Source organism: Schistocerca cancellata, chromosome 2, assembly GCF_023864275.1.
Source record: "Schistocerca cancellata isolate TAMUIC-IGC-003103 chromosome 2, iqSchCanc2.1, whole genome shotgun sequence".
Taxonomy (NCBI): Eukaryota; Metazoa; Arthropoda; class Insecta; order Orthoptera; family Acrididae; genus Schistocerca; species Schistocerca cancellata.
The window spans coordinates 370,071,381-370,095,684 of NC_064627.1; the positions used below are offsets into that span (position 1 = coordinate 370,071,381).

The 24,304-nt window shown below is 39.9% G+C and overlaps 1 protein-coding gene across 12 annotated transcripts in view; it reads right to left on the reverse strand.

Moving 5' to 3' along the window:
- The window catches only part of LOC126161768 (mitogen-activated protein kinase kinase kinase kinase 5), a 323,445-nt gene that overhangs the window by 34,259 nt on the left and 264,882 nt on the right, over positions 1-24,304 (reverse strand). For all 12 annotated transcript variants that reach the window (XM_049917837.1, XM_049917835.1, XM_049917832.1 and 9 more), the window contains one exon: positions 5,866-6,070. In XM_049917837.1, coding sequence (XP_049773794.1) covers positions 5,866-6,070 — 205 coding nt within the window. The remainder of the gene's footprint in view (positions 1-5,865; positions 6,071-24,304) is intronic.

The following is a 24,304-nucleotide window of genomic DNA, read 5'->3' on the forward strand; positions in this document are numbered from 1 at the left end:
GTATACCACTAGTCCAGCCCACAGCTCACGGTGTTCCACTTCCTCACACAGAGCTTTGTACATGTTGGGCAGATCCAGTGTTCAGCCAATACTGTAGATAAGCTTTATGGTCTGTTATGATCACAAGGACAAGACGATGGTCATTCCATACCATGGCCATGGTGTGTAGTCTTGCCCTCACTCTGTACAACCCTCTTCTACCCAAACCCACTTCCTGGGAACTGATCATTCTCCCTCTCTTGAACTCAGACATATGACTATAATTTGATGCTGGCACTTTACTTTCATGTTTTCACTTCACATAACAGTTCTTCATTGAATTGCTTGACGTCTTATGGGCTTTTCTGTCTCACATGGAAAGGTGTTGATGAGTTTAAATGTATGTCACATTCCTGCAAGATTAATCATATTGTTCCACAAATCTTCCCAGTTTGGATTCATTCAGGTGATTCTTTCTAGACTGCAATTTTTGTAAATGTTAGGTGTGTCACTAAAAATAAAGAACCACATACAAAGTAAAAAAAATGTGGAATCAAAGACAAAACCATGATTAAAAATAAAAAGTATAACACGTCTTGTACTCGAGCTAACACAAATTAGGTTTCAGGTTTCAAGTTTCCTTGTTAGTATGGTTGTTCCAGTGACGCAAAACAAAGCACCCACTGGACACAGAATTAGATCAATCACTTTTCCTTCAGTGTGAAATTGATGAAATAATTGTAGGTGCTGGAAACCAGGCAGTGGCCACCATTTGATGCTAGCTAAATTGCACTTGAAAATCACAGCTACAAAAACAAAATCTGACATACAAAACAAGCGATTTGATACTTTATAGCTATGTTGTTGTTGTTGTTGTTGTCGTTGTTGTTGTGGTCTTCAGTCCTGAGACTGGTTTGATGCAGCTCTCCATGCTACTCTATCCTGTGCAAGTTTCTTCATCTCCCAGTACCTACTGAACCCTACATCCTTCTGAATCTGCTTAGTGTATTCATCTCTTGGTCTCCCTCTACGATTTTTACCCTTCACGCTGCCCTCAAATACTAAATTGGTGATCCCTTGATGCCTCAGAACATGTCCTACCAACCGATCCCTTCTTCTGGTCAAGTTGTGCCACAAACTTCTCTTCTCCCCAATCCTATTCAATACTTCCTCATTAGTTACGTGATCTACCCATCTAATCTTCAGCATTCTTCTGTAGCACCACATTTCGAAAGCTTCTATTCTCTTCTTGTCCAAACTATTTACCGTCCATGTTTCACTTCCATACATGGCTACACTCCATACAAATACTTTCAGAAATGACTTCCTGGCACTTAAATCTATACTCGATGTTAACAAATTTCTCTTCTTCAGAAACACTTTCCTTGCCATTGCCAGTCTACATTTTATATCCTCTCTACTTCGACCATCATCAGTTATTTTGCTCCCCAAATAGCAAAACTCCTTTACTACTTTAAGTGTCTCATTTCCTAATCTAATTCCCTCAGCATCACCTGACTTAATTCGACTACATTCCATTATCCTCGTTTTGCTTTTGTTGATGTTCATCTTATATCCTCCTTTCAAGACACTGTCCATTCTGTTGAACTGCTCTTCCAAGTCCTTTGCTGTCTCTGACAGAATTACAATGTCATCGGTGAACCTCAAAGTTTTTATTTCTTCTCCATGGATTTTAATACCTACTCCGAATTTTTCTTTTGTTTCCTTTACTGCTTGCTCAATATTCAGATTGAATAACATTGGGGAGAGGCTACAACCCTGTCTTACTCCCTTCCCAACCACTGCTTCCCTTTCATGTCCCTCGACTCTTATAACTGCCATCTGGTTTCTGTACAAATTGTAAATAGCATTTCGCTCCCTGTATTTTACCCCTGCCACCTTTAGAATTTGAAAGAGAGTATTCCAGTCAACATTGTCAAAAGCTTTCTCTAAGTCTACAAATGCTAGAAACGTAGGTTTGCCTTTCCTTAATCTTTCTTCTAAGATAAGTCGTAAGGTCAGTATTGCCTCACGTGTTCCAGTATTTCTACGAAATCCAAACTGGTCTTCCCCGAGGTCGGCTTCTACTAATTTTTCCATTCGTCTGCAAAGAATTCGTGTTAGTATTTTGCAGCTGTGGCTTATTAAACTGATTGTTCGGTAAATTTCACATCTGGCAACACCTGCTTTCTTTGGGATTGGAATTATTATATTCTTCATGAAGTCTGAGGGTATTTCGCCTGTTTCATACATCTTGCTCACCAGATGGTAGAGTTTTGTCAGGACTGGCTCTCCCAAGGCCGTCAGTAGTTCCAATGTAATGTTGTCTACTCCGGGGGCCTTGTTTCGACTCAGGTCTTTCAGTGCTCTGTCAAACTCTTCACACAGTATCGTATCTCCCATTTCATCTTCATCTACATCCTCTTCCATTTCCATAATATTGTACTCAAGTACATTGCCCTTGTATAGACCCTCTATATACTCCTTCCACCTTTCTGCTTTCCCTTCTTTGCTTAGAACTGGGTTTCCATCTGAGCTCTTGATGTTCATACAAGTGGTTCTCTTATCTCCAAAGGTCTCTTTAATTTTCCTGTAGGCAGTATCTATCTTACATTTGTCCTCTAGCCATCCCTGCTTAGCCATTTTGCACTTCCTGTCGATTTCATTTTTGAGACGTTTGTATTCCTTTTTGCCTGCTTCATTTACTGCATTTTTATATTTTCTCCTGTCATCAATTAAATTCAATATTTCTTCTGTTACCCAAGGATTTCTACTAGCCCTCGTCTTTCTACCTACTTGATCCTCTGCTGCCTTCACTACTTCAACCCTCAGAGCTACCCATTCTTCTTCTACTGTATTTCTTTCCCCCATTCCTGTCAATTGTTCCCTTATCTTCTCCCTGAAACTCTGTACAACCTCTGGTTCTCTCAGTTTATCCAGGTCCCACCTCCTTAAATTCCCAGCTTTTTGCAGTTTCTTCAGTTTTAATCTACAGGTCATAACCAATAGATTGTGGTCAGAGTCCACATCTGCCCCTGGAAATGTCTTACAATTTAAAACCCGGTTCCTAAATCTCTGTCTTACCATTATATAATCTATCTGATACCTTTTAGTGTCTCCAGGGTTCTTCCATGTATACAACCTTCTATCATGATTCTTAAACCAAGTGTTAGCTATGATTAAGTTGTGATCTGTGCAAAATTCAACCAGGCGGCTTCCTCTTTCATTTCTTAGCCCCAATCCATATTCACCTACTACGTTTCCTTCTCTCCCTTTTCCTACACTCGAAATCCAGTCACCCATGACTATTAAATTTTCGTCTCCCTTCACTATCTGAATAATTTCTTTTATTTCATCATACATTTCTTCAATTTCTTTGTCATCTGCAGAGCTAGTTGGCATATAAACTTGTACTACTGTAGTAGGTGTGGGCTTCGTATCTATCTTGGCCACAATAATGCATTCACTATGCTGTTCGTAGTAGCTTACCCGCATTCCTATTTTCCTATTCATTATTAAACCTACTCCTGCATTACCCCTATCTGACTTTGTGTTTATAACCCTGTAGTCACCTGACCAGAAGTCTTGTTCCTCCTGCCACTGAACTTCACTAATTCCTACTATATCTAACTTTAACCTATCCATTTCCCTTTTTAAATTTTCTAACCTACCTGCCCGATTAAGGGATCTGACATTCCACGCTCTGAACCGTAGAACGCCAGTTTTCTTTCTCCTGATAACGACATCCTCTTGAGTAGTCCCCGCCCGGAGATCCGAATGGGGGACTATTTTACCTCCAGAATATTTTACCCAAGAGGACGCCAGTAAAGCTGCATGCCCTCGAGAAAAATTACGGCCGTAGTTTCCCCTTGCTTTCAGCCGTTCGCAGTACCAGCACAGCAAGGCCGATTTGGTTATTGTTACAAGGCCAGATCAGTCAATACATCCAGACTGTTGCCCTTGCAAATACTGAAAAGGCTGCTGCCCCTCTTCAGGAACCACACGTTTGTCTGGCCTCTCAACAGATACCCCTCCGTTGTGGTTGTACCTATCTATATCGCTGAGGCACGCAAGCCTCCCCACCAACGGCAAGGTCCATGGTTCTTGGGGGGGGGGGCTTTACAGCTAAAGGCCGACCCTAAAGTCAAACGGGGGTGGGGGGGGGTGGGGGGGGGGGGCTTTACAGCTAAAGGCCGACCCTAAAGTCAAACCGGGGGGGGGGGGGGGGGGGGGGGGGGCAAAATAGAAATAAACAACGCAACATGATGGAGGATGGAGTAGAAGAGCAGGGGCAGAAAATGAGAGGTTTGCCCATTCTATGCAATCCATTTGTACTCCAAATTATAAATAGCTTCACTTCACATTTGGCCACTTGATATAATGCTCAGCATGTGTTCCCCATAAAACCTCCAAATCAAACACAAAAGTAGTCTTCAGAAGCTCATTAGTCAAAACATTAATCATATGGCGTGTAGAAGCAATCAGTAACTTCATGTTACTTACAGATTAACTATCAACACCAAAAAGACAGCTTCCATGAACTTTCACACAACACAAAATGCAAATTCCTCTCAGCCATTTGTCACTGTAAATAAGCAGTCAATAGATACCGACACAGTTTTCAAATTCCTGGGTCTGTGGGTTCAAGATAACCTGAAATGGAATACACATACAGGAAAGGTAAATGCCAGGATCTGTACTGGCTGTTATGCATTGAGAGTACTGAAAACACGTGCTAGCCTGAAAACATTAACCAGTGCGTACTACGCTTACATACAAGCCCACCTAAAATATGGTGTAATATTCTGGGGAAATTCTCCAACTGCTCTGAGCACATTCAGAATCCAGAAGAGAGCAACGAGGATTATTACTGGGAGCAAACCCAGAGACTCCTACAAACCCATCTTCATAAAGTTGGAAATCCTTACACTGCCCTGCCTCTACTTTCTTGAGACTTTAAAATTTTTCAGAAACCACATAGTGCCAACTGTCCCCAGAGTCATAAAAAATAATGAAATACATTAACACAACACCAGGAAAAACGCAAACCTGCATGTTATACGTACAAACACTTAAATGCGTAAAAAGGGAGCTTTCCACATGGGCCTCCAACTGTTCAACAATCTTCCCACTAGTATTAAGTCCATTGAAGACAACATAAAATTTAGCAAAGCCGTGAAGTCATATTTATTGTGTCACTGTTTTTACTCTGTAAATGGGAATACTTAGAACAGTAATCTTGCTGTTTGTGTTAAATTGAAAACATTGAGCAATATAATACATTAGGATACTATAGGCCTATGTTAATATATGTTAACAATGTTAAATGATATTTTCTGACATCTGCAACACACTGTGTACCACCAGATCACATGGAATAAATAAATAAATAAATAAATATTAATATATCTGAAAACAAAGATGATGTGACTTACCAAATGAAAGTGCTGGCAGGTCGACAGACACACAAACGAACACAAACATACACACAAAATTCAAGCTTTCGCAACAAACTGTTGCCTCATCAGGAAAGAGGGAAGGAGAGATAAAGACGAAAGGATGTGGGTTTTAAGGGAGAGGGTAAGGAGTCATTCCAGTCCCGGGAGCGGAAAGACTTACCTTAGGGGGAAAAAAGGACGGGTACACACTCGCACACACACACATATCCATCCACACATATACAGACACAAGCAGACATATTTAAAGACGAAGTCAAAATGATATTTACTGTTAGCAACTGAAATCACTTAAGTAATTTTTCTTTGGGTTAAATACATTCACACACCAAACAATCTTTGGGAACACCACAAAAAATGGATCTGATAACTCAAGTAGGAACAGCCAGTATATAACATACAGAATATGAAAGTTTAAAACAGCTCTCACCTGAAAGGGACATTAGTATGTCCTTAATAACATACATCCATATGGTTCTTCGAGGATACAATTGGTCTATGGCTGCATCATGTAATTCATTCAAGTTCAGGTTGTATATTCCTTCTTCTGCACCTATTAGAATATGTTGGTCTCTTGTATCTGGATGAATCCAACTTGCAGTACAATGTATACGCAATGGACAGCCATTGAACACCTTAGAAAATGAATAAAATATGGAAACTAGAGGCAGAAGGTGATGTTATGTAAATTTCATGAAAATATTATAAAAGGCTACATGGCATTGGAGCACAGCCACTAATTAAGTATTACACAAAAAAAATGAAATTTAGAATTACTCTGATTGTAGTAATAAGTACATATTTTCTTCCTAATATGTCAATGGAAAATCCAGATGGAATGTAACAATAGCATGAAACAGATAGTTGCAACTCCCCATATAGCGGAGATGATGAGTTGCAGATAGGAACAACAAAAAGACTGTCAGAAAATGAGCTTTTGGTCATCTAGGCTTTGTTGGAAATAGACAAAACACACACACACACACACACACACACACACACACACACACACACACACACAAATATGAAAAACTCGTATACATATGACCACAGTTCTCTGGCTTCAGTACCCAGAGACTGTGGTCACGTGAGTGCGAGTTTTGTGTGTGTGTGTGTGTGTGTGTGTGTGTGTGTGTGTGTGTGTATTTCCGATGAAGGCCTGATTGGCAAAAAGCTCATTTTATGACAGTCTGTTCATTGTGCTTGTCTGCTACAAAGCATCTCCACTTTATTGGGATTAGTAACTATCCTTTTCATGCTATTGTTTCTTCCTAATAAACATTTATGCTTTAACACAAAAAGTTGAACAAAGCTGTCTCCGACTAAAGGCATATAATTTCAATACTTGTAGGTCAATGCAAGGTGAGCAACAATGTGACATCAGTGAAAATACACTCCTGGAAATTGAAATAAGAACACCGTGAATTCATTGTCCCAGGAAGGGGAAACTTTATTGACACATTCCTGGGGTCAGATACATCACATGATCACACTGACAGAACCACAGGCACATAGACACAGGCAACAGAGCATGCACAATGTCGGCACTAGTACAGTGTATATCCACCTTTCGCAGCAATGCAGGCTGTTATTCTCCCATGGAGACGATCGTAGAGATGCTGGATGTAGTCCTGTGGAACGGCTTGCCATGCCATTTCCACCTGGCGCCTCAGTTGGACCAGCGTTCGTGCTGGACGTGCAGACCGCGTGAGACGACGCTTCATCCAGTCCCAAACATGCTCAATGGGGGACAGATCCGGAGATCTTGCTGGCCAGGGTAGTTGACTTACACCTTCTAGAGCACGTTGGGTGGCACGGGATACATGCGGACGTGCATTGTCCTGTTGGAACAGCAAGTTCCCTTGCCGGTCTAGGAATGGTAGAACGATGGGTTCGATGACGGTTTGGATGTACCGTGCACTATTCAGTGTCCCCTCGACGATCACCAGTGGTGTACGGCCAGTGTAGGAGATCGCTCCCCACACCATGATGCCAGGTGTTGGCCCTGTGTGCCTCGGTCGTATGCAGTCCTGATTGTGGCGCTCACCTGCACGGCGCCAAACACGCATACGACCATCATTGGCACCAAGGCAGAAGCGACTCTCATCGCTGAAGACGACACGTCTCCATTCGTCCCTCCATTCACGCCTGTCGCGACACCACTGGAGGCGGGCTGCACGATGTTGGGGCGTGAGTGGAAGACGGCCTAACGGTGTGCGGGACCGTAGCCCAGCTTCATGGAGACGGTTGCGAATGGTCCTCGCCAATACCCCAGGAGCAACAGTGTCCCTAATTTGCTGGGAAGTGGCGGTGCGGTCCCCTACGGCACTGCGTAGGATCCTACGGTCTTGGCGTGCATCCGTGCGTCGCTGCGGTCCGGTCCCAGGTCGACGGGCACGTGCACCTTCCGCCGACCACTGGCGACAACATCAATGTACTGTGGAGACCTCACGCCCCACGTGTTGAGCAATTCGGCGGTACGTCCACCCGGCCTCCCGCATGCCCACTATACGCCCTCGCTCAAAGTCCGTCAACTGCACATACGGTTCACGTCCACGCTGTCGCGGCATGCTACCAGTGTTAAAGACTGCGATGGAGCTCCGTATGCCACGGCAAACTGGCTGACACTGACGGCAGCGGTGCACAAATGCTGCACAGCTAGCGCCATTCGACGGCCAACACCGCGGTTCCTGGTGTGTCCGCTGTGCCGTGCGTGTGATCATTGCTTGTACAGCCCTCTCGCAGTGTCCGGAGCAAGTATGGTGGGTCTGACACACCGGTGTCAATGTGTTCTTTTTTCCATTTCCAGGAGTGTAGCTCTGTATTGAGTTACTGTTTTAATTTTCAATGTTTGACATTTAGGACTTTACCTGCAAGAAAAGTCAAAAGCTGCTTCCCTCAAATCATGTGCATTGCTTTCCAGCCTTCCTTCAGTTATTTGTTGATAAATAAGATTATTTTACATTTATTGCAGTACGAAATCTAATTTTTGGGTTTAGGTCATCAGGTGCACTTCAAATTGCTTAATTTAAAAAGGGCAGAAATTGACTATAAGGGGGAACATCAACTGTAAGAAATAATTGTGGAGCAGTCACAAGTCGCATACAAATTGCTTTTATTACTGGTTTCACTCATCAGACCCAAGCATCTTCAGAGACTTTTAGCAGCCGCTGTTCACAAATTAAAAGTATTTGACATGTGGCCGACGGCTACTTGAAGTTTCTGAAGATGATTGCATCTGAGAGGAGAATTGCTTAATGTCTGGAGTGAATATAGCCAAAATACTGTAAGCTTTCAAAAATATTATTCTAGATGGTCAATTTGCTTAAGAGATGAATGTCTTGTAGCCTATCTGTGGCAAGAATGTAAATGTTTACATGTACAAAACAATTCATAAAGAATTCTGAAACAGGCTGCTCAGTTTAAGCATGGTTATGCACCCATTAAAGAGGAAGATACATTGCTACTCACCGTAAAGATGATATGCTGAGTTGCAGCAGGCACAACGAAAAGACTATTACACACTGAGCTTTCAGCCAAAGTCTCCTTGAAAAACAACTACACACACACATCTACGCAAGCAAGAACAACTCATGTACACGTGACTATCATCTCCGGCCGCTCTGGCATTCTGGATGGTGCCGCCTGAGACAGCAGTCATGTGTGCATAGTGTGTGAATGTATGTGTATTCTCTTTTCAGAAGAAAGCTTTAACCAAAAGCTCAATGTGCAAAGGTCTTTTCATTGTGCCTGTCTGCAACTCAATGTGTCAGCTTTATGATGAGTAACAGTCTATCCTTTTCATAATATTGCTGGTATTCTAACTGAGACTTTCCATTGTTTCGTTATAGAGGAAGAGCATTCCGGATGTCAACAAAACCTGTATGACCAACAAGCATGTGGCAAAAATTCACAACACTTTACTCAATGGCCACAAGCTGACAGTAAGTGACCTTGCACGAAATGCAAAGATTTTTATGGCTGTGTCTACCACATATAATTGCCACATTTAACACGAAGTTTTCTGTATGACAAATCTTTTTGTTCATGGTTGCTGTGTCCATTCAAAAAAACATTACTAAAGAGCATTTGGAGCTGTTTAAATGCAGTTCAGGAGAGTTTGTCTAATTTTTCTAACAATAGATGAAATATGGATTCATCACCACTCACCAGAGATGGAACATCAGTGGAAGGAAATAGGAAAAACTGCACCAAAGAAAGCGAAAAACAGTTTCACCTGCAGGAAAAATTATAGCTACCACTTCCCTGTATTCACATAGAGTGCTGCTCACAGACTTCCCGCATGATGGCAGAATACTCATGAGGAAGTATTATATTTCACTGCTGGACAAACTTAACGCTTAACATTGATATCTTGCAAAGAACAATGTTCTTTTCAAACAATACAACATGCCATCACACATCTTGAACTGTTGTTGCAAAATGGTAAAACATTCACTTCAGTGCACTTGCATGCCCTACATATTCTTTTGATTTCACAACTAGCAGTTATCAAATATGATGAAATGCCTAGATGAATGAAGCTCCAAATTAAATTACAAGGTTGAAGCTGACACAGGTGCTTACTATGCCTAGTTAGGCAAATCTTACTTCAATTAGAATACTGAAACATTGGAAAGTTTATGAACTATATATTGCGAGGTAATTAAGTTGAGAAATACGCATACAAAATCACTCTCTCTTAAATTATAATGTTTGTATTAGAAAGATCCTCCTTTTTCTAGCATATAGAAGCTGGTAGTGAGCTATGTAAAGTTCCACAAATTCTTTGTTTAAAGTATTAGATACAGCTAGGTGTACTATTTGGATAGAGACTATAGGGTCATTCAGTTTTCAAACATCAAGTACAGAAGCATGGTAATTACTAAAGAAGTTGGGTAAAAACAAAATAACAATAAGTGACAACAGTGATAGATCAGCTAATAGGATGTCATCAATTTACTGTCTACATCTAGAGCACCAAAGGATAAAGTTCATATTCTCTGTACCTGAAACTTCGGTTGCTCTTAAAACTCTGAAGCACGGAAAGACAATGGAAAGTGGTGGAATACATCCCAAAATTACTTGTGCATTGTGAGAAATATGCAAAAAGATGGCTGGTGCATTTCTTCTCTGACTTTACGATATGTGGCTCAATCCCACAAAAAATGAAGTGTTAAAAATCACAGCAATACTCAAACTTGGTAACTTATGAGACCAGCCAGTCATATACTGAGCACTACTTGTCAGTTAAATGAAAGAATTCTATACAACTGAATTAGTCCAGTAATCTTTCAGATCCTTCCTGTTGAGAAATCTGGATTCCGACCAGGATGGAGATGCACTCATGAAGTCTTATCATTAACATCATTCATTGAAGCAGGATAAGAAAAGAAGCACAAAACTTCAGTTACTTTCGTTGATCTAAGTGCAGCATATTACAGTTTGGAGGCAATGGCTACTTTTATTACAACTTATTCCATGCAGGCGGCCAACAAGACTAAATGATAACATTTACTGCCGGAAAAGCCACAAGCAAGCTGTAAGTACTGAGTAATGGCATACCACAGAGTATCCTTGCTCTTCTCTTGTTTAATATATCTCTGATATTACCCCAACACAGTCCAGAAAGTTTGGCTATGAGGATGTAGCTACCCAACACAAAACATTCGAAACAACTGAAGTAATCCTAACTTTGATCTAGAGATCTTAAGCCAATGCACCTACAAACTGTGATTAAAACATAACTCAAATAAGATGGAAGTAGTATGTTTTCATCTGTCCAATAGATTGGCACACAAAGCTGCTGATGTCTGTTATGAGGGAGACAAACTTCGTCATAACATACAGCCAAAATACCTAGGAATCACATTAGACAGGACACTTTCCTTCAAGGAGTACCTGACGTAAACACCTGTTAAGCTGAAAAACAGAAATAACATATACTTTGTAGCACTAGTTGGGCACTATCAGCATATACTCTTTGAGTATCAGCACTCAGAGTGTATCCACAACTGCAGAGTACTGTACATTGTATGGCTTATTAATAGTCCATAAGTGAAAAAGATCAATGTACTATTTAACAAATCTATGCATATTGTTATTGGGTCAATTTGATCTACTAGCAGATATGGGTTACCTATTTTGAGTCACATTCTATCTCCTAATATTAGACAGAAGAGAGTATGCCACTAAGTGAATATCAAATATCAAAAGTTTGTTCACAACCCCGACCTTTCAATATTGAATGATGTAGTCCCTGTGAAGTGAAAAAGATAAGGATCACAACATTCCACTCTTATCACAGCCAGGATTCTTGCTAAAAATGAATTCAATGCTATTACTATCCTCACAATGCCAGACACTGTCCTGCATTCAGGAAAAGTACAATGGATATGACATGTCTCAGACAATGTGGAGTACTCTGAGTTGCATCCGAAGGGGCCATGAAAGATAGTGAGGATCCTATATCATCATATGTCAAGATATTTGCTATTACTGTAACCTTTGAGAGTAAATTTATCAACTTGCTTAATCACAGTGACTATGTTGCAGCTACCTCTGGTTTCACCATGGTAGAATTTCAAAGTAATCGCTGACTTATGACAATGTTTTGAATAAAGTCTGACTGCAGTTGTTGGGCACGTCCACTCAGCATGGCAGTCAAGTGGAGAGGGAATTCAATCTGGGCTTCAGGGTAGAACAGTTGGACTGAGATTATTTGCGAGCTGGCACTGAGGATGCTAATTTGTTTGTCATATGATCATTCATGCCTCATTTATTAACTTTAGTTTCAGCGTGAAAAGATTGATGTCACATAGTGGTATGCGAAATATTGTTGAATTGTAAATATTTAAAAGTTTTTTCTAAGTGTAGTACTTCTGACAATCTTAGTGTTCGTCATCTTCTTGCAATAACTGTTCTTAATTGGACCCAACATTATCAGCTACCCTAAAACAAGAGTCACTGGAATATGTGTTTCTTAATAAATAGAGTTTACAGAGGTGGCAAGTATAACCATAATGTAACAACCAACAACGGTTGTGCCATGTATGCAGACTGGTGACAAGGACACCCTATCCTGCTACAATCTTTGGATCTGGAGCCCGATTGCCAGTGTCAATGTATGGTGAGTGAATTTGGCATTTTCAGTGTGAACTCGATTTCCGAAGAAAGCTGGACAGGAAAATGAATATAGACAGTGAACAATTATTTTTATTACAAATTGATTGTGCAGTATATATTTGAATAACAATGGCTAGCTAAACTGAGAATAGTAATGTAATTAATGGAGATGACAGTGTTATTAGGACACTGTTGCAATGTATCTTATTAATGAGTCAAAACTGACTATCAGAATTCAAAATGATAAGGCAGCAAAAAATGAAAGTTCAAATTTTCAAATAAATGTAGAACCACCTGAAGCAATGACAGATAACAATCATGTTGATGCTATGGGAAAGGGGAAGTGCCAATGCAGTTTATACAAAAAATGAACACAAATTTGATCAAACCATTCACTGAGCGTAATATAAAAATTCTGGATTAAAAACTTAATAATAAGTGGAATTTGAACAAAAAAAATCTGTAATTATGAGGAAAATATGAACAAAAAAACTCGAGCAACATAGTCAAACATTGAAATTAGATTTGGGCAAATGTGGGATCAAAAGGCAGTAGGTCATTGTCATGAACTGCATAGTCAGTTCAATAATTTTTTGCAGGAATGTAGCAAATTGCTCGACAAGAAACAATGTGAGTTCATGCGTGAGGTCATGATGCACTGTTAGCAGATAACAGCAGGTGTAAGTAAGATAGAGATGCTAGTTAGCTCACAGCAGGAAATTATGAAACAAACGAATAATGAGGTAGTTCATATTGTGGTACAAGTTTTTGTACAAACATTATTGTCAATAACATGCTAGGTCAAGAACAGTTTAAGGACTTTGATACCCACAAATATTTACAACCCATAGATTTCATGAAACAATTTAAAGTTGTGTTTGCATGAATTCGAAATGAATCATAAAAACTGATATTTCTGTAATACAATGTGAGCCCAGGTGCTAGATCACGTATCCAATCAGTATGCTATATTTGCAAACTCTGAAAATGCATTTCTTCACAAATATTGGTTGTGCGAGAAATAATGAAGCATCAAAGTAAAATTATGTTTGATGCTCAACTATGATCAAAATGAAAGGCTGATGCATAACTTTCTTCAGAAACGATGGGAATGCAAGACGTATCTGGACAATCCTATTAGTGATGACGATTTAATCACAATTTTGATAAAGCATTTACCATGTAAAGTAAGAAAACAATTAGCTTCACAAACTTTTGATGACTTTGACAAGTTGTTATGGGTTGTTGATTGTTTGGAAGAGACTGACTTGAAGGAATGCCTGCTGGCTTGGAACAAAATATGACTCATTGAGAGCAACATTTGCAGTGATGCAACACACCGCAGCAAGATAATTTTGGATACCCACTGTGGACTCAACAAAATGACAGTCATCAGCGGTACAATGACACATGAAGAGATGAACACTCATGAAATTGTGTGTGTGCAATGATGACTGGTTTTGAAATGATGACAGGAGGGAAAATAATTTTGGTAGATGGAAGTCAGCATGTAGTACATGATGGAAGCGCTTGGTACCATTCACTGCTCTGAGTTACAGGTAACAGACACTGACAATGTGCCCGATTACTGGCAAACTAATAGTAGTTTCAGATGCGACTCACTCCAGAATATGTGAACAGTTTAAGGGGTCAGATGTGAGAATACAAATGATCAGCTGTGAAACTGAACACATTAAAACTGAACTACTGAGAGAAGATGTGCAAGTTGTGGTGGAGGCTTTGAATCCAGTACCTGAACTCAGTGTAAACAGTCAGAAAATGACAGCAGTTGTAGATTCTGGTAGTGATACCACAGCAATCTCCAAGAATTTATATGAACATCTTTGTGAAATAGACAAAATACCTGTCTTCCCTGTGAATAGCATGCATATAGTTACTGCAACTGGGCTAGTAGTCACGCTGTTATTGGGTAGGCACTCAGTTGGAGCAACATTGTAGACAGATACTATGATATGGTTGTGCTGTATCTTGATCCTTTGACTGTGAATTGAACTTTTGGTAATGACTGGCTGGCAGAAAGATGATGTAGGATTGATTACAAAAGAAGTAGTTCAAGTATTTGTAATAAGAGTGAAGTATTGAAGGTTAATTTCATTCGATTTTTCAGGGAAAAGGAAGTAGCCTCTGCAGCATGTGGTGTTTATTTTTTTTAAAGCATACATGATGGAACTGATGTGCCATTATATATATGCGAAGGATAATGGACCACAGAAAAGTAGAGGAAATTCAGGAGATGATTTCAAAAATTCACAAAGAAACAGATCATCTGAGTAATTTGCCCACTTCCTATAGAGAAGAATTACAAGAAGTTTTAACTGTGCACATTGAAGCACTTTCAAGTAAACTTCAACTGATGAAGGGAGCTGAATATCAAAGTGCAGGCACATGAACCATTTAAAATCAAATCATCTTCAATAACAATAACTAGAAGAGAAGCTGTAGGGAAGGAGATTACATGATATAACTGAGAGATCAGCAATGAATACTGCAATCCGTACATCCACTCATTAAAACACACAGCTTGGTCAGACTTGTTTTGGATGATCCGTTATCCATCACAGTGTCTTACCCTACGAGGAGAATACTGACAACATTTTGCAAAACTTTCCTGGCATTTGTTACCTTATTAGTTTGGATATGACAGGTAATTATTGGCAGTAAGAGCTGGAGGAGGGAAGCCGAAAGTTTACTGTATTCTTGCACAATGCACATTGTTACCATTTCAAATGGATGCCATTTGGTTTAAAATTTTAACAGCAGCATTTGTTAGACCTTTGGATGAGATTGCCGGAGAACTTTACAGGAAGTAATAGTGTTCATTGATGATGTTCTGACTGTGTCTATTTTGTGGGAAGAGTTAAATAAAGTTTTAGGTACAGTTAGATTAGCTGGAGTCAAATTCAACCTGCAAAAGTCTGAATTCGTGAGGAACCATATACCATTCTTGGGACATGTTATCTTATCAGCAGGTATTTTGCCAGATCCAAAGAAATTAGAAGCAGTTTGAAATTTTCCAGTACCAACTTGTAAAAAATAACTGCAATCTTTCTCCAGTTTTCACGGGTATTGTCACCGATTTCTGAAGGGACATTGCTTGTCATTACCTGCATTGCTGGTATTAACAAAGGAGGATTCAGTTTGGACCTGGAGGACAGAACAACGAGAAGTGTTTGATGAGATAAAGAAACACCTCTTAGAAGCTCCACTATTGCATCTGACAGACCTTAATGAACCATTTCATCTCTGGACGAATGCCAGTGAATTTTGACTTGCTGTCCATCTCTACCAAATAGTCAAAGAAGATGGTCAAGAGCAATATCAGATGCTCATGTTTACAAGTCATGTTTTGTCAGCATGGGAAAGGAAATACAATGTGACTGAAAGTGAAGTACTTGCGATTGTTTGGGGCTCTGAATAGTTCCGCTTAATTGCAAATTATTGCATAATCGTCTTGCTATATGGGATCTCGTCCTTCAAGAATACAATTTTGAGATACAATGCATTCCAGGTGAAAGAAATGTGGTTCCTGATGCAATGTCACATCTTCTGCAAAATTTGAAAGATGTTTGCACAGACATACCCCATGTACAAATTCACTGGTTTTTACATAGTATCACAAAAGCAGACCAAGAGGCCGGTGAGATGTTAAAAATGATAAAGACAATGTATTCAGATGAGGCTGAGATTAAAATTTGACAATATTACTTAATTCACAGAGACGTCTTGTACCGATGCATCGACTTAAAACTCAGAATCAAGAAGACAGGCTAACTCAGTATCATGGAGGCAGGCTTGCATACCACAATGTGTTTTCTATGTTTTGACCTAATATATCCTCACAAGTTTTGCACATTTTGATCTGAAGAAATATTTACAGCAACTTCAAAAGCAAGTGATTTTTGAAGACATATTTGGCAAGTACAAATGACTATTAAAGATTGAGACTTACATTTGCATACCAAAGTGTCTACATTGCAACATTTGTGCACAATATTCTCCAACAAAAAATGGGTGAAATCATTGGTTGGGATATTTTCGGATGCCTTCCAAAGTCTTGTGGGAATTTCCCACAATTCTTGGTAGTGGCTGAATTATTTTCAAAAGCTGTTCACTTCTTTCCACTGAGAAAATCTGGTGGCTAACATTGCTACATCAATAAACAGCCTTTGTTGAACCCTGCTGAACATATAATACACAAACTAGGATGACTGTTCAGATTCACATGGCAAAGAACCAGACAATGTTTTCAATGGGTTTATTAATTTTCCATCACCAACTCAATTAACCACTGGAGGAGGATAGCAAATGGCTTTGAAGTAGATGGAGAAGATGTCAATGGCAAGAACCGCAAGACACAACCATTTGGTGAAATTCATTTTGTACAAAATTAAGAAACTTCTGCATTATTACTTGGGGGAATTTAGAATTCAGTGAATAGGGTATCAAGATTCTTTTGGGTTAGAGAAAGTTAATGGCGAAAAATATTTTGGACTTCAACATGTGGGAAGCAAATGAAAACGTAAATGAATAACATAGTCAGAATGATAGGTTGGCATAGATTGGTTGAGTATCTATCCCAGTGTTGTAGTATAAGGGCATGCTTCCTGTGATTTGTTAGTGAATTACCAGTAACATTGTATTAGTGGACGTATGTATCTGTGTGCAAAATGTCAATATGTAGTTGACTGAGCTATGGGGTATTACAAGCTATTTAGTGATAGTATACTATTAAACTAATTGTCATACATGGCTGTAATGTTGATGCTGAGCAGTATGAATTCTGTGTTGGAGTGATTCTGCTGCCTGTTTCCTTTTTGTTTTCAAGATCTACCGGCTGGCAACAGTACATCATCACTACGTCAGCCCGTGCAAGGAAGTGGCTCATATGAGGTAAATGACATCACAATATGCAAGGTCAACAGTTGGCAAGCCTTCTGTGTAACGGCATATTGGTTCCTGTGAAACACCACAGCAACACACATGACTGCACTGCACGAAGTGGCTGGGCAGTTACCTTCCCCAGCAAGCAACCTGGTGGCTGTTTGTTTACCAACATAGCCATGAGTCGGAGCAATGACACGAGTCTTTGAGTTTGTGTGACATTTCTATAGTATCAGTTAAGTTACATAACAAAAAGAGTCATGGAATGTATATTGGAAAGACAGGTTAGAGGCCATATGGGTAGAGGAGAGTGCTCACTGCAGCTGACAAAAATATTCTCTTTAATGAAGTTGAGCATGACAGTAAAGCTATCTAGTTGTGTATGACAGGTTTGGATGAAAGCAAGTTAATTGTTGAATGTTTTTACTGGCCACCTCATTCCACTGTGACAGTTCTGGAGTCACTGACGCGTAAATATCCAGATCATGCAATACTATTGGATGTGGCTTTAACCTACTGAGTATAGACTGGGATGTCTATGAATTCATTGTGGTGGGTATTGACAGACCATGATGCGACATGCTTTTGAACATATTTCCTGAAAACTATGTTGATGAGCTAGTTCGGCAGCCCACACACAATGGAAATATCATAGGCCTTGTAGCTACAAAAAGTCTGGACCTTATCAACAGCATCAGTATGGAAACAGGGATTAGCGATCATGATGTCATTATAGCAACAATGGTTACAAAAGTTAATAAATCAGTCCATAAGGCATAGCAGTGAAGCTGTCTAATTGTGTATGACAGGTCTAGGTGAAAGCAAGTTAATTGTTGGATGTTTTTACTGGCCATCCAATTCCACTGTGACAGTTCTAAAGTCATTGGCACGTAAATACCCAGATCATGCAATACTATTGGACGCGGCTTTAACCTACTGAGTATAGACTGGGATGTCTATGAATTCATTGTGGTGGGTATAGACAGACCGTGATGCGACATGCTTTTGAACATGTTTCCTGAAAGCTATGTTGTTGAGCTAGTTTGGCAGCCCACACACAATGGAAATATCATAGGCCTTGTAGCTACAAATAGTGGGGACCTCATCAACAGCATCAGTATGGAAACGGGGATTAGTGATCACGATGTCATTATAGCAACAATGGTTATAAAAGTTAATAAATCAGTCCATAAGGCTATGAGAATGTTGCTGCTAGAAGGAGCACATAAGCAGTTGTTAGCTCCTCACTTACAGTGAACTGGTATCACTTAGTTCCAATTAGATGGACATAGAGGAATTAAAGGCAAAGTTTAAGCAGATTGTAAATCATGGTCTAGAGAGTTACGTGCCTAGTAAGTGGGCTAAGGATGGAAAAGACCCAGCATTGTTTAATAACAAAATTCAGAAAATGCTGAGGAAGCAGAGGCTGTTACACTCTCAGTTCAAAGGAGAACACACAAATGACAACAAGCAGAGGTTACTAGAGATGCGTGTGTCTGTGAAACGATCTATGCAAGAAGCATACAACAACTATCACCATCATACCTTAGCAAAATATCTGGCACAGAACCCGTAAAAACTCTGGTCCTACATAAAATCACTAAGTGGGTCTAAGGCTTCCATCCAGTCTCTTGTTGACCAATCTGATGGGGCAGCTGAAGATAGCAAAACAAACGCTGAAGTTTTAAATTTCACGTTCAAGAAATTGTTCACACATGAGAATTGTACAAACATACTATCATTTGACCATCAGACAGACTTCCATATGGATGACATAGTAATAAGCATCCCTGGCATAGAGAAACAACTGAAAATTTTGAAAACAAATGAGTCACCAGGCCTGGATGGAATTCCAGTTCGGTTTTGCAAAGAGTACTCTACTGCATTAGCCCTTATCTAGTTTGCATTTATGCTGAATCTCTCACCCAGAACAATGTCCCAAGCAACTGGAAAAAAAAAAACACAGGTGACTCCTGTATACAAGAAGGGTAAAAGAACAGATCCGCAAAATTACAGACCAATACCCCTAACTTTTGTTTGCTGCAAAATCCTTGAACATATTCTCAGTTTATATATAATAAATTTCTTGAGACTGAGAAGCTTAAGACCACAAATCAGCACAGTTCTAGGAAGCATTGATCGTGCGAAACTCAGCTCATCTTTTCTCACATGATATCCTGCAAACTACGAATGAAGGGCAACAGGCCGATTCCATATTTATACTTTTCCATAACGCACTTAACATGGTGTCCTATTGCAGGCTTTTAACAAAGGTACAAGCATATGGAACAAGTTCAAAGATAAGCAAGTGGCTCAAAGACTTTTTAAGTTACAGAACCCAGTACATGTCCTCGACAGTGAGTGTTCATCAGAGGCAGCGGTATCGTCAGGAGTTCCCAAGGGAAGTGTGATAGGACCAGTATTGTTCTCTCTAAACATAAATGATTTAGCAGACATGGAAGGCAGCAATCTGAGGTTGTTTGCTGATGACACTGTGGTGTACATTAAGGTGTCGAACTGAGTTACGGTCGGAGGATACAAGACTACTTGACAAAATTTCTAATTGGTGTGATGAATGGCAGCTAGCTCCAAATGTAAAAAAGTTTAAGTTAATATGGATGAGTAAAAAAAAAAGAAACCTATAATGTTCAGCTACAGCATTAGTAGTGTCCTGCTTGACACAGTCGCATCATTTAAATATCTGAGAGTAGCATTGCAAGGTGATATGAAATGGAAAGATTATGTGAGGACTGTGGCTGTAAAGGTGAGTGGTTAAGTTCGGTTTATTGGGAGAGTTCTGGGAAAGTGTGGTTCATCTGCACAGGAGACCAAATGCAGGACACTTGTTCAACCTATCCTTGAGTACTCCTCAAGTGTTTGGGATCCATACCGAATTGTATTAAATAAAGACACTGAAGCAATTAAGAGGCAGGCTGCTATATTTTTTACTGGTAGGTTCGAACAATATGCAGATGTATGGAGATGCTTCGAGAACTCAAATGGGAATCCCTGGAGGGAAGGCAATTTCTTTTCGAGAAACACTATTCAGAAAATTTAGAGAACCAGCGCTTGAAGCTGAATGCCGAACAATTCTACTGCCGTCAACATACATTGCACTTAAGGACTATGACGATGCAAGAAATTAGGGCTCATACTGAGGCATACAGACAGTTGTTTCTCCCTTGCTCTATTTGCGAGTGGAACAGGCAGGGAAACAACTAATAGTAGTACGGGGTACACTCTGACATGCACTGTATGGAGGCTTGTAAAGTACCTACGTTGATGTAGCAGATGTAGATGAAGAAGAGTCTGCACTGCAGTGAAGTACTGTGACAAATGTTGAGGTACTTATATATTTATGTCATTGGATTCGATTTTTCATCTCTTATTTTGTTAATTATTAACATTAGTGTATTTTACTTAAAGCATTTATCTATATTATGCAATATTTCACTACCAACATTTTCATTGTCATAAAATAAATAGTTTGCTGGTAATGTCACAGACTCTCTCTCTCTCTCTCTCTCTCTCTCTCTCTCTCTCTCTCTCTCTCTCTCTAATTTCACAAAAAAAACTTTATGTCACCATAAATTTCAAGGCAAAATTTATGTTTTGAGATGCTGGGATATGTGAAGATCCTATATCATCATATTTCAAGACAAGTACATCTGCAACTGTCTGTTAAACTTGAGAGTAAATTTATCAGTCTGCTCAAGCGCAGTGGCAATGATGCAGCTACCTCTGGTATTGATGAGGTAGAATTTCAAAGTAATCGCTGCCCGTTGACAATGTTTTTGTAAATTCTGACTGTTGTTGCTGGGGTGTGTGCTTGGCATGGCAGTTTAGTGGAGAGAGTCGAGTAATAGAGTGCAGTCTGGGCATCCGAGCTGAGCAGTCAGACTGAGACTATGCACAGAGTGACACTGAAGTTGCTAATTTGTTTGTAGTATGATCATTCATGCTGCATTTGTTCGTTTGAGAGTTTCAGTGTGAAAAGATTGATGTCACATAGTGGCATACGGAAAAGATGAAGGTCGCTTAGTGACATGCATAATATTGCTAAACTGTGAACATTTAAAAATGTTTGCTAAGAGTAACACTACTGACAATAAATCTTACTATTTGTGATCTGCTAACAATAACTATTCTTAATCAGACACAAGTTACACTGAAATAAGTGTTTCTTAATTAAAGGAGTTGAGAGAGATGTCAGTAACGTCATAATATAACACGCACGCACGGAGCAGTCATGTTATATGATGTATAGAAACTCTCCACAAGTGTGGCAAATCTTCATCACCATCTTGTGACTGTGATGCTGAATCACGGACAGTCACTCATGTCGTATCAAAATGTCCTTCATGTAACTACAAGGGTCCCCTCAATCATTTCCTGACAGTGATGGGTTGAGTGATAAACTGTAGAAAAGACATTCATATTTGCCTATATCTATTGTCATATTATGGTGTACAGTGCTGAGCCAGAACATTATGACCACTGCTGATCACGGATCATGGGGTTGAATGCCTCCTGGTGGTGTAGCAGTCATGTGACACAGTAGCCTGTAAGCTGAAGAGAGAGAAATGGCCAGTAATTATAGATAACATAGGGGCCACAAATGTGGAAATCCACTGACGTAAGTGGTTTTGGCTAAGGGCACATTGTTATGGCCTTGCAGCTGGAAATGAGAACATCTGAAATGTCAAAGCTGATTGCCTGTTGGTGTATTTCTGTTGCGAGAACCTATGAAGAGTGGTTGAAGGATGGTGAAACAATGAGTAGGCCATATGGTATTGGACACCCACGTCTCATCACAGAACATAGAGGTCGAAGGATCCTCCACTGTGTAATCCAGAATAGGCAGTGATTTTTGGCAGATCTGACAACAGAGTAAAATGCTGGTGCAGGCACAAGTGTCTCAGAGCACACAGTTCACAAGTCATTGTTGAACATGTAGCTCCATATCACACAACCCCTAGTGTTCCTGTGTTGACCCAATGACATTGTCTGTTATGATTGCAGTGGACACAGTATCACTGAATTTTCACAGTGGATCAATAGAAACGGGTCGCTTGTCAAATGAATCACATTTCTTGTTACACCAGGTTGATGATTGGATCCTTACAAAGACGTCATCTGCGCGAATGGGTGCATGGAACATGCACTGCACCACAGATGCAGACCAATGAGGGCAGAATTATCTACAGGGTACACTGAGCTGCACTTCCATGGAATCTGCGATGGTGATCGAAGGCATCATCACCGCCGTGAATTATGTGAACATTATTGCTGACCAGCTGCATCGCTTCATGCTTGAAGACTTCCCCCATGGCGATGACATCATCCAGGAGGGTAACTGTCCTTGTTGCCAGGTCACAATCATGCAACAATGGTTTGAGGGGCATTATAATGATTCACATTAATGTCTTGGCCAGCAAATGTGAGCGATCTGTACTCACTGGAACACATATCGGGAGCTAGCTGTGTGCCCACAGACCACCGTCCTGTAATTTGCAGGAATTGCTTGACTTGTTTGGGGACATGTGATGCCACATACTTCGAGAGTCCTGTCAAAGGCATGTAGAATCCATGCCAAGCAGAATCTCTGGTGAACTGTGTTTGAAAAGTGGAACAACACAATATTAATAAACAGGTGGTCATAATGTTTTGGCTCATCGATGTAGCAGCTTCGTAATCTTTGGGTATGTATAGCTATCCTTGTGACGCAGAAGCTTTAACATATACCGCATGAAAAATACATAAACAACAAAGTATTAGATAAAAACAGCAGCTGAGCAATACAAGATATGGAGCAGTGTCTCTTTTCAAAGTAGCTGTTTTTGTCTCTATGTACATATACAGATTACACATTTAGAAGTAATTTCAATAGTTTTCAGTGGATTGGAACACAGATGTAGCCTGCAGTGGCTGCTTCCGCACATTAATGTATAACTTAATTGTTACATTTTACTTGGTTATTTGACAGTCACATCGGAGTTTGTTTTGTTATTCTCTCATCAGTTGTAATAATGTGCAACTACAATTGGAAATTAGCACAAGCAAGTGCCACCATCAAATCATCCTCTACAATCTCACCTGAATCAATGCTTCAAGCTGCTGCACAGAACTGAGTGTGAATATTGATAAAACACTGTAGAGTTGAGCGTGACTGAGAACAGTAGATAGTAAGCAAGTTAATAAAAGTGAAATCATTGATGTGAAGTGTTTGATATTAATAATTCCAGTCATATACGGATTTATGGAATTGATGCACTTTAATATACTAGTTAAAATATCTGGATTTTTTTATGTACACCTAAAAAAATCTTCATTAATTTGTGAAACAGTTTTAAGAGGAGGTACATTTCCATATGACATTCAGAATCTCATACCAATATAGTGGGTGTTGTAAATAAAGAAATGGTCGAGGAAATGCCAGCAGACCATACAGTAAATTTCGGCCACTTCAATAAAACTTTCAATATAACAGCTGGAAACAGAGAGCAGTTCAGGGGGCTGGTCAGGAGACATAACCTGGTTTACTGGCACGTCATAAACAGATGAAGGTGATGTAGCCGGAGTATATGGGGTACAGATTCAACTAGACAGCAGTCTCTCTAGGGAAGCTGGCCACAGCACTCCAGGTACAAATATCCACTATCAGAATGTGTGGAGAGGGGAATTAGCATATGTGCTATGAGGATGATAGCATCTACATTTATTCAGACAGCCAAGCAGCTTTGAAATCTCTATCGGCTCCTGCAATGAGATCAAAGATCGTTGCAGAATGCCGTGAAGCCCTTGAGAGGCTACGGAAAAGCAACAGGATAAACCTGTTGCAG